This window comes from Oratosquilla oratoria, chromosome 19, assembly GCF_046742065.1.
Source record: "Oratosquilla oratoria isolate Oo_2021 chromosome 19, ASM4674206v1, whole genome shotgun sequence".
Lineage (NCBI taxonomy): Eukaryota > Metazoa > Arthropoda > Malacostraca > Stomatopoda > Squillidae > Oratosquilla > Oratosquilla oratoria.
The window spans coordinates 19748032-19760380 of NC_134795.1; the positions used below are offsets into that span (position 1 = coordinate 19748032).

Genomic DNA, 12349 nt, shown 5'->3' on the forward strand with positions numbered 1-12349 from the left:
CGATGTAATATTTCCGAAGCTATGTGCCATATTTTTTATAGTTACTTATATGGATAGTGGTGTGCAGAGAGCTGATTGAGGGCAGATGTTCAGGGTAGTGAAATGGACTCATATTGTTTCACTATAAAAATAATTTATATTTTTTCTCCCATGTACATAAATGTTATCAGTTATTAATTTTTAGGTATGATAAAAATTACAGGGTATCTGTGAGGGCCTTACCTATGAAGAAATTCAGGAACAGTACCCAGAAGAATTTGCTGCGAGAGATCAGTGCAAATACTCCTATAGGTGAGTAAATTGATTACATTTTCATGAAGACTTTTTATGCTCGATTATGTGATTTGTCAACTCACAAAACAAGACATTGCTTTAGGTTACATACATTTTACCAACTTCATTTGTTTCACATCCTGACTACAACTCCTTGAGTTTTCATTTAGTCTATTCACAAAATGTATTTTTCCTGCTTGTCATATTTTGTAGCTCCATAGTATTCAGTTATCTCATGTTCACCACCTCCTTACAATTTTTCACTCTTGCATTCATCTTCAATGCCTTACTTTCACTTCCAGACATAACAGTTGGTACACCTGCTGCTTCATATATTCTTTTCATTACTTCCAGTGACATACATACCTCCTTCCACTCCACTACATGCTTACATATCTCTTCACTTACTAGTATAGCCACCCCTTCTCTCCCTTGTCCTCTTTTCACTTCTGAGAACCTCCCAACTACACTCCCAAACTCACACTTGCCCCTCGCTCTCATCTTAGTTTCACTCAATGCCAACACATCCATCTTTCTTCTCACAAACATACTGCCTATCTCTTTCCTTTTACTCTCATCTGTACCACATCCACACACATTAAAAGGCCCAAATCGTAGGGTACTGGTTGAAAAACTACTAGACCCCCTTATGCCTTTACTTTTTTTAGGAATGGCCCCTGTGGGGCTACAGGGAGAAGGATGCCTAGTTCTATCCCTGTCCCATTTTTTGTTGCCTCATATGACTCAAGTAGGAATACTTGGTGGCAGTATTCTTTTCCCCCACCACAAGGTTAAGAAAAAAATAAAAGGAAATGAATATTTAGAGAAATGGAACAGGACAGTTACAAGGGGTGGGGGGACAGCATAATGGAGGGACAATCACAGTATAATAAAGTATGATAAATAAAGTATAATAATTTCTCTATGAACAGAGATTTCCTTTATCACAGACAAAATGATGTGTGACTCTGGTCCATAGGGGTTCCCCATATAGACCCTAAAGTATCAGCTGCATGCAACTTTGCCACAATAACATGCAGCCAACACCCCAGACAGGGTCGTATTAATTATTCCCCAAACTATACAGTATATAATTTCCCAGACATCTATAACTTCCTACCTATTCCATTCTCGCCCAGTTCAGCAGTGTATGGTTGTTTTGCCCTCCATCTTTGCATGCCACAGTTGCTTTACCAAATTTAACAAGTGGTGGTTTTGTGAGACAGATATCAGGAAGGATCATTCCTTTGTCACTCATCTTCAAAATTAAGCAACACTCTCACCGCCATCTGTAGATGTAGTTCCTTGATCTCTGGACTAGTTCCAAGATTTCTGTCAACTGCTACTGTCATTTCTTCCACTTTTTCACCCGCTAGTATTTCCTATTTTTTTATGTCAACTCAGACTGCCTTAGCGTTCTTTGGTCTACCCTTTCTGACACCTCTCAACCTCAGTTCTCTGCCTCACCTCATAATTTCTCACTCAGTCCATTCCTGTAACTTCTGTTGTAATTCTTATTCACTTAATTCTAAAAAATATTTGAACACTTCCTTTCTGCCCCTTGTATAGTCACAAGTCTGTGTTCTATACACTGCTGTGGGTATAATCGTGACCATACAACCTTCACTTTGCATTTATCTTAAATAGTCTGTTTTTCATGACACTTTTTGCTCCACTCACATTTACTTGCTTCTTGGACTTTATAATTTACTTCTTCATCCATTCCCCCGTTCACTACCACATATGACCCCAAATGCTTAAAACTTTTAGAGAAAGGTGTAAAGAGTATTTTGAGCAGAAGGAAACAAAGGAAGAAAAAAGAGAAAAACTATGGGCTCAAACTTGTGTGTAGTTAAGCAGCTAAATTTTCATCCATCAAGAAACAGTGAAAAAAAGGCTGTACATTTCTTTGTTCATATCAGAGAAGCAACAGTTATTTTACTCCAGAATTGTTTTTCTCTTGCATCTTTTCCTTTGATATGCCAATACAGTAATATATGCATGAATGAATGTATAAAAATGGAGATATATATTATAGATAGTAGTAGATAAGTTGTATATAAATGAGTTTTGAAAAATAATCCAAAACCTTTCAGGTATCCAAGAGGAGAGTCTTACGAGGATGTTTTGGTAAGACTAGAGAGTGTGATAATGGAATTGGAAAGACAAGAAAATGTTCTGGTTGTTGGCCACCAAGCAGTTCTTCGCTGCGTCTTAGCCTACTTCTTGGATAAACCAGCAGGTATGGGTTCGAGTATTAGTTTGCCAGACATGATTCTCATGGAATTGCATTTTCCATAATTGTCCCTGGTCATCCAAAGGAATAAAAGACTTTGAAAATCAAGTTCAATAGGGAAATCATAAATAAAAACAAAATTATGTGTAAAATTAGAGATTTCATACTAATTTTATCAAGTATGTTTAGATGACTACAATCAATCAGTCAATATGTTGCCCCCAGGTCACTCTTGCATGAGACCCACAGCCCAAGAACCAGAATATTCTCTCCATTTTTTAACCTCTAACAAGCTCTACTATATACATACATATACCAATGGCTTTTTCCCCCTTACAAGGCAGACAGCCAAATTCAAAGACATAAATCCACTCCCACCCATTTCATCCTCACATGTTCCTCTCCCATTCACCACCCCTCCCTCTTTTCTTAGTCCCTCCTAGATGATGGGTCATCCCTGCATCTCAGGCTGCATCAAAATATCATTCACACATACTCCTTCACCCCCCATCCCCCATCCCTTCTATGCATCGCAGCATCATCCATACACAACCATTCTCCATTCACCCCTATCTTCTGTCTTTCCCTTCCTTCCTCAACAGACATTTCCCCCTTTCCCAATGCCCCTTTTACCCCACCCATCCATCTCATCCTTGGTCGCCCCCTCATCTTCACTCTTTCCACCTCTCCCTTCCACATTCATTCTTTCCATGTGTCCAAACCATCCCAATATTCTTTCATCAACCCTATCTCTCAACTCCCTCTCCACCCCTGCTCTCCTCCTCACTTTGTTTCTCATTCTATTCAGCCTAGTAACCCCTCCATACTTCTCAGGTATTTCATCTTGAACACATTTAAACTCTTTTTCTCTTATGTTCCATGTTTCTGCCCCCATACAGTGCTGTTGGCACAATCATTCATTCGTACAATCTCCTCTTAGCATCCATTCCCAAATGTCTATTTCTCATTACACTTTTTAATTCCATAATGTCTCTCTGTCAGCTGTCATATGATTTCTCGAAATCAATGGAAGTTCATTAGATTTTACACCTTGCTAGAAACTTTTTGGAAAAAGGTCTTACTACAAAAATTGATCTATCCAACCTCTTCTTCTCCTAAACCCACACTGTTCTACCCCAATTACTTCCCCTGTGCCCCTCCTTAACCTGGCAGAACACAAGGCTAAAGCGGCCCATACACGATCAATTATATTGCGCAATTTCATTGTCAATACTCTGAATTGACAATGAAATTGCACAATATAATTGATTGTGTATGGGCCGCTTAACATGCTACTTACTGATGGTACTTTGAGTAAAAACAACTTCAGTTACAATATTCTAGATTTTCATAAGAACATCTCAACAGTGTATCTAGCATTGCATTCATTTAGGATTAACATCTTTTAGTTTGTTGTTCAGCTTCTCTCTATATGATGCAAGAGTAATTTGACACTTGGAAATTTGAAAAACAAATTATAACCAAAGGTATTTCTACTCAAAGTAGCAAAAACAATGCCTAGTGTGCTGCCACCTTTATATCTCAATTAATTCCCTTCAGTACTACTACACTTAATAAATTAGTCCCTCTAAAACTACTACATTCATATTTGCCCCCATTTCCTTTATATAGTGGAACTAAACATGTGCTTGATCAATCTACCATTGTGCTTTCCTCCCATAGACACACATTAAACAATCTCACCATCCACACTGTAACTACTTTCTTTGTCAGAAATCCCCCCATGACAAACACCTAACACAGGTGTCTAACTAGATTTCATCTTTTTCAATGCACTTTGTATTTTCTCTTTTGCTATAGCCCTGTGACTTCATTGTGGACCGGAAGATCTTTTACCAGCGTATTTTGTGATTGTAACCTATTGTATCTTATTGCTTTCTCTGCAGCCAAGTTTCATCAGGGATATTCATCTGATCTGATGAACTTTTATCTCTTTAACAAACAGTTGAGCTGCCGTACTTGAAAGTGCCTCTTCACACAATCATCAAACTCACTCCACAAGCATACGGCTGCAAGGTGGAATTCTTCAAAATACCTATTAATTGTGTAGACACTCACCGCTCAAAACCAGTGGTAAGTTCATGTTTGAAATTTTATGAAAGCTGTAGATTTGGTGATGGGTAGCAGTATGCTGGGGTGTAGGGGATTAAATTAAGGCTTATCCTATGCATATGCTTTGTAGAATGGGCTATCCTTGGAGGGGGAATTTGGTAATGGAAAAGAGCTTTGCTTCAGTGATGGAAATGTGTGAAATGTGTTCTTGGAATTACAGCAGGTATATGTTAAGGCCATATCCAGGATTCATGCTTGGAAATCTTAACAAATGTCTTTGTTCATTTTGAGTAAGCATGTACAAAATAACCTTGGAAATTGAGAATTAGGTATATGTATATGTCATACGGTCTCATACCCCAATATAACCTCCTCCATTTCTACCACTACTTGATTTCCTATGTCTTGTGGCAAGGAATGATCTGTTCCTCCTGCATCTTGATGGGGTTAATGAACGAAGAGCCCCTCTTGGTTCCTGTGTGTGTCATTCACTATACAAGATGACTGTGTCAAGAAGGAATTGACCCCTTTTGCCCTGAAGGAAGTGACATGGGTATTAATCAAATAACTTAGTGGATGCTTGCTGGCTGATCAGTTTAGAGTGTCACTACTTGTGACCGAGGTTAAGGTGATGGTGGTTCGAATGTCCACCAGCGAGTTGGACCAAGGGCATAGTTAATTCCGCACTACAGACCCCTCTGTAAGGGGCACTGTCCTAGCTTCCAGATAGGGAGAGTTTGTGACATTAAACCAAATCAGTCAATCAATCAATCATCAGTCAAACCTAGTGACAGCCAGGATGAAATCCAAAGTGCCAACAGATGGAGAAGGATAAAATAGCCTGGTTGCAGGCAAAATAATGGGAAAAGTGACATCAGCTATGGAAAGGATTAACTCTTTTCATCAAACATAGAACTAGATCCTCGAAAGAACAAGAACTGAGCTATTGCCCAGAAATGACAGCAACCAATCAATGAATTTGTTGCCTTGGATCTCTCTTGCAGGAGAACCACAATCCCCCAGTGAACTGGCCCATAGTTCACTCAGCAAAGAATTGTTGTAGTATTGCCTGAATTGAGTGCATTGGGCAATACAAGAGAACATTGTCACTGTCTTCCATATGGTGACTACTCCTGGGTCGTGTGGAGTCTGTAGCACCTACCCTTGGACAAAAATCTCATCATTCTGGATTTTGTCTATGTTACATGTGATCAGTCAGTCTGTAATCTCAGTTCCCTTTTGCTGGAGATAAGGAACCCTGAGGTAACAGGCTACAACCACCAGGCTGGACCTGAAATCACTCAGAAAAGATTTGTCTGTAATGTGTGTGTTGGAATGACTATATCTAGTACCCTATCTCTCATTCCACCATGTCATGGACCTTATGCATAAGATATGTTCTATATGTTTGTGGTGACTGCATATGGTATACATTATTTGCTCCCAGACTAGCTTTTTCGTTATCATTTAATTGTGGGTGATGACCTGAACATTGGCAGATTACTCTGATTCTCATGTCCACACAGAACCGTCACTGCTACTGACTGGATAATAGAAAGAAAGGTACCAACAGTGGGAACCTGCATGTAGTAATTCTTACAAGAGAGGACAATATCTCTCTTGTTCATCTTCAGTTCCTGTCAACTCTCTTACTTCCATCAGGAGATGCTGCTCTGTGGGGTTGGCACTTAAATTTATCACACATAGTGACTCAAGTGAGCTCGTTTGAGTAGAAACAACTTGGGTTACAATCTTTTAATTTTTGAATCTCCAAATGTCAAATCACCTTTGCGTCATATATCGAGAAGCTAAGTTACTAAGAGAAGTTAAACCTATATGAATATCAGACACATTGCTGAACTGTAGACTTAGGGAAGTCTAGAATACTGTAAGTAGAATTGTCTTCCATCTTAATTCACAATATTTGACAAAAATCTTGAATGTGTGATGGGGCCTTTAGTCTCTAGATTTGGACCAAGTCGCTGACAATTTCACTTATATTGTACCCACCTTCATTAAAAGCAAGTGGATTGACATAATTGCTGTGTTCACATCAATGAAAGAAGGAGACAAAATTGACAGAAGATCCCTTAGTGTAGAACAGGAAAGAAATTGAGAAAGACAGGATGCTTGAAGTATATGAAAAATGGTTTTCAGTACAGATGCATAAATTTGTGAAATAGCTCAGGTAAAGAAATATTCCACTCAAAATATAAACAAATTTAAAGTATAGTTTAAGTGAGAGATAAACATACGGGGCCCCATGAACATTGCTCATTTCCTGTATATTACAGTTAGGTAAATATAATTAAATTTATCTATGTATGTACCAAAAGACTTTGCGACACTGCCTCTGACCCAGGGCAGTGGACAAGGTGCAGGGATGACCCGTCATCCAGGAGGTGCTAAGATGGGAGGGAGGGTGGAGGGGTGTGGAGTGTATTTAGGGATGGAATGGGTGGGAATGATTTTATGCCTTTTTCTTTTTGGCTACCTCCCTTGTAAGAGGGAAAAAGCCTTGGTATATGTATGTATGTACCAAAAGACATCTTTCCTATTACAAAGGAGATAGCCAGCCAAGGGCACAACATAGACAGTTGTCCAGGGGTTTTCCATAGAGAAATCTATGGGAGGGCTAGAAGACCACTGGTGACAAGATTTAGTTTTTTAGTGCTTTATGTTCTCCATCATTATGTTTTCTGTTGTAAACACCATCAAGTTAATGTAACAACTTTGACTAATACATACATACTTATACCAAGGCTTTTTTCCCCCTTACAAGGGAGGTAGCCAAAAAGGAAAAGGCATAAAATCATTCCCACCCATTCCATCCCTGAATACACTCCACACCCCTCCACCCTCCCTCTCAATAAGTGTATAATCAACTCATAAGAATCACACTTAACAGTGCATGTACAGTATGATATCCTACAGTTAAGAAAGTAAACTAGGACAGCCTACAAATAACACCTAGTAAAGCTTTAATGATAATAACTGGATGCACTAAAAACCCAGTGGTGGGCAGCAATAAAGCGATAACGATATAGCGATAAATTTTTCCGCTAAGTCCTATAACGATAAAGCGATAAATTTCCAAGATACCTTAAAGCGATAAGCGATAAATCCTGCGATAAATCCAAAAATACTCTATTTTTGCTACTTATGCATTTAAAAACCTCTTTTTTACACTTAAAACACCATATATTACTTAATAAAAGACTAAAGGACCCGAAATCTGTTTGCCGCGTAACAATGAGCCTGTAACCTCCCGCCGTAACGGTTTTTCGTCTTCTACTTTATCGCTGGATTTATCGCGGGAAATTTGAAAGCTATAAATATAAGCGATAAATTCTTCCGGTCTTGCGATAAATTATCGCTTTACTTATTGCAACGCCCACGACTGTAAAAACCTAATAGACCATCTACATTTAGAAACCAAAATCCTTCTGCCAGAGTAGCACATGATAATATTAAGCACATAATTGTACACAAGAGCCCTGAAACCCACTCATCCTGCACATAACACCACACAAACACAGCCTGCTATGGTCATAGTAGACACCATGGGAGAATGGAAACTTGATTAAATATACAATGTTTCACTTCTTGAAGCTTTTTCAGGTGCATGTTCAACAAGTGAAACGCACATTTGATTAAGGTCCTATCCTCACACTGTCTATTCTGACCATTTTATCAGCAGTTGTCATTTTAAAACAGCCTTCCATATGCAACATAAAAACCCCATCAATGTTCTTCTTATCTACATGAACTGACCCCAAGCATCCTTCAAAATGTCTATACAGAAGCACATACACACTATTCAATATTTTAAGAAAAAACTTGATGCTGAGAGATACAAAGATGGGTCACCATGAGCATAGCTCCCTTCCCGTATAATACAACTAGGTACAACTAGGTAAATGAGTATAGCTCTTTTTCTATATTTCACAATCATTGTGAATGGAGGAGAGTTGCCACACAAGATGAAGGTAAATCAGCTCTCACAACCCTTCATCTTTGAGATACTGAAATGGGAGGGATAGTTGAATGGGATTTTGTTGATATGGATATGTGCAGTGACTAAGCAACCCACCCTTTGTAAGGGAGAAACATCTTTTGACGCACACACACTGACGAACCCACGTCTGGAACAGATGTCTAGAACGAACTCTGGAGTACAGCACTTTTTCGCTAAGTTGGAGGAAACAAATACCTAGTTTGGTATTGTATGGGAATGGGAGAGCTTAGCTTAACGAGTGCCTGAGATTAATTATTAGAGTAAATTCAGTGAGTAAAAAAGAAATAAAAATGGAGGATGGTGAATGCAGGCAGAAATATGGTGAACCAACTAAAAGAAGACTAGATGTGAGCAAAGTTGAATCACTATTTGGTGTCATCCCCAAAAAGACTATAATATTATGATACCACAATGAAACTAAAGGTATGATGAAGAAAACTTGTTTTTCTGGGTTTGCTAGAGAAGGTATAAAACTTGGTAAAGGTATAGATTTAGAAAGGGAGATAAGGTATAAAAATGTTTCACAGAATCAAGAGATTACAAAGTTAATGAAAGATATAGATCTAAAAGCAGAATGCACGGCAATGTAAAGAGAAATGAGTGAGCTGAAAAAACAGAATGCTGAAACCAACAGAGATCTTAGTAACCTAAAAAAAGAAGTAAACATAAAAAAAAATGAAAATGAAAGGATGAAAAATGAAGAGATTAACAAAAATAAGACTTTGAAAAGAGGAGTAAAAGAAATACAAGTGGTGAATGAGAAAGTTGGAGATACCATAAAGGAGACAGATCTTCAAGAAGTCAGAAATCAATAGAAAGTAGGTCAGGAAAACAAAAAAATAGCTTTTAAAGAAATTGTACAAGTGGAAGAAAGTGCAAAGGAAACAGTCATTAAAGTAATTGAAGAGAAAGAAAATTGGGTCAGGGATACAGTAGATAAAAAAAAGTGCATAGTAGTAAATGCTATTAAAGAAAAACACAATGTAGGTAGATTATAGAAAAAAGGAGAAAGAAATAGCAAAAGAAATTCTAAAAGAAATACAAGAGAGGGGCAAGAGATGGAAAAAGAAATAGAAGTGCATAGAATGGTACTATACTCTAAAGAAAGAAATAAACCTCTAAAAATTAAACTAAAGTCACAAATGATGGTGGAAGAAGTATTAACAAAAACAGCAAAGTTGAAAAAAGCGAAAACTACAAAAATATATGGATGAAAAAGGAAATGAGTGATGAAAAAGAGAGAGAAAAAATATAGAAAATTTACCTCATGAAAAAACAAAAGAAGAACGGAGGCCGAAAAGAACGAGTTTGTTTTGAGAGTGCTCGATTTGAGGCTGAGAAAATGGTATATCAAAAGAAAGGAAACACAGGAAACAGAAAACAAGGAGGAAAAATAAAAAAATTAAAAGTAATGTATACCAACATAGTCTGATTTCAAGATTAAATTAAATGATTATCTGGCAGAAGAAAAACCAGGTGTAATGGAAATTGTGGAGATGAAATTAAAAGGTCCACTACCACCAAATAGTGTTGGACAAGGTTTATATAATCACTGGATGAAAAATAGAGAGGAAAAACAGGGTGGAAGAGTCATGTTTTTGACTAAGAAGGGCTTAAATGTGACAAAGATCACAAAAGGAAATAATAATGTGGAATTGGTTATGATAAAAGTTGAAAATAGTGATCTGAAAAGTATAAATTTTGTGGTGATGTATGTGCCCCCAAAAACATATTCTTGGAAAGAGGGTGACCATTCCAAAATGTTGGAAGACACAAAGTATACATTAAATGAAACACTGAAAGAAAGAACCTTAGTAATTATGGGTGACTTTAACTCTAAAGAAATATATTGGGAGATGACAGTGAAGGATGGAGAGGACTTTTGGGGAAACATACTACTGGACATGACCATTGAATACACAATGACTCAGTGGGTAAAAGAGAATTCCACATATAGATATGATGAAGAACCATTGAGGCTAGATTTAATATTGATGTCAGAACCTGAAATTGGGGATAAAATTGAATACAAGACACCATTTGGGAAGAGTGACTGCTTACTACTTGAGCTGGAACTAAAAGAGGAATTATATTTGGGAAGAAACGAGAAACACAGAAAAGGAAGACTGATGTATAACAAAACGGATTTTGGGAAACTCAGAAAATTCTTTCAAAAAGCGATTTGGGAAAACTTCTTTAATGAAGAAACATAGGTGGAAGAGAAATGGATGATATTAAAAGAAATCTATAATGAAGTGGATAAATACATACCAAAACAAAAACAGGAAAAGGTATACAGTAAGTGCTGGTATAACAAAAGATAAAAGAGACAAATCGTGGAAAAGATGGAAAAAGAAAAAATGTGTAAGTGGCAAATATATATCAGACTAAGAAGTGAATATGAAAAATATGCAGGAAAAAAAAGAATTATGAAAAAGACATAATAGACAAATATAAAGATTAACCTAAATTATTCTACAGATAAATGGGACATACATACATATACCAAGGCTTTTTCCCCATTACTAGGGAGGTAGCCAAAAAGGAAAAGGCATAAAATCATTCCCACCCATTCCATCCCCGAATACACTCCACACCCCTCCACCCTCCCTCTTATCTTAGCACCTCCTGGATGACGGGTCATCCCTGCACCTTGTCCACTGCCCTGGACAAGAAATAGTAAAACTATATCAAGGGTACATCACATATACTGAAGATATAGAAATGGGTGAAATTATGAACAAGCATTTTAAATCTGTATTCACAAAAGAAAACATACACAATTGGGATGAAGTAAGGGAAGAAAGATTCCCCCCAATGAGAGAAATAACTGTGACATAGAAAGGAATAAGTGACCAAATAATGAACCTTGATGTTAGAAAATCACACGCCCAGACAGAATTGCAAAATGTATACTAAAAGAATGTATAGATGAACTAACAGACAAAGTATATAAGAAAATAGATTGATCACTCAAAGAAGGAAAGGTACTGCAAGACTGTGAAAATGACAATATCATGCCAATATATAAAGGGGGAGACAAGGAAGACCCAACAAACTATAGACTGGTCTCCTTTACAAGTACAATAGCAAAAATTTTTGAAAAAGTCATCAAAAGTAGATGGACTAAACATCTGTAGAACAATATGCTAAATCAGAAACAATTCGGTTTTAGACAGGGAAGATCATGTGCCAAATTTCATCTGTATCTATTCAAGGTTTATAGATATAATGCAAGAAAGGGACAGATTGGCAGACTGTGCTTTCCTGAGCTTACAAAAAGTGTTTGATAAAGTACCACACAAAAAAACTATTAAGAGAACTTGAAACAACAGGTGTACATGGAAAATCAATGAAATGGATGGAAGATTTCTTGCATGGGAGAAAAATGAGAGTGGTGCTCAGAGGTAAAAACTCGACCTGGGAAGAAATAATAAGTGGAGTCCTTCAGGGTTCAGTATTGGCTCTGATAATGTTTGCTATATATGTAAATGACATGGATGAAAGTGTAAAATGCTACATGAACCTTTTTTGAAGATGACGCAAAACAGAAAGTATGGGAAAAGATTGTGAATTGCTGCAGAGAGACCTGGACAAAAGTGAAAAGTTAAAAGTGGAAAGTGAACTTCAACATTAAGAAATGTAGTATAATGGAATTTGGAAAAAGTAAAAAAAGAATATCAGGACAATGTAAAATAGGTGCAAAGGAAATAAAGTTGGTTCCGAAAAGGACCTAGGAGTAATTATCA

The 12349-nt window shown here is 37.2% G+C and overlaps 1 protein-coding gene across 2 annotated transcripts in view; it reads left to right on the plus strand.

Moving 5' to 3' along the window:
- The window catches only part of LOC143035773 (6-phosphofructo-2-kinase/fructose-2,6-bisphosphatase 1-like), a 117238-nt gene that overhangs the window by 82253 nt on the left and 22636 nt on the right, over window positions 1-12349 (plus strand). For both annotated transcript variants that reach the window (XM_076202715.1, XM_076202714.1), the window contains exons 8-10: window positions 203-291; window positions 2370-2515; window positions 4476-4603. In XM_076202715.1, coding sequence (XP_076058830.1) covers window positions 203-291; window positions 2370-2515; window positions 4476-4603 — 363 coding nt within the window. The remainder of the gene's footprint in view (window positions 1-202; window positions 292-2369; window positions 2516-4475; window positions 4604-12349) is intronic.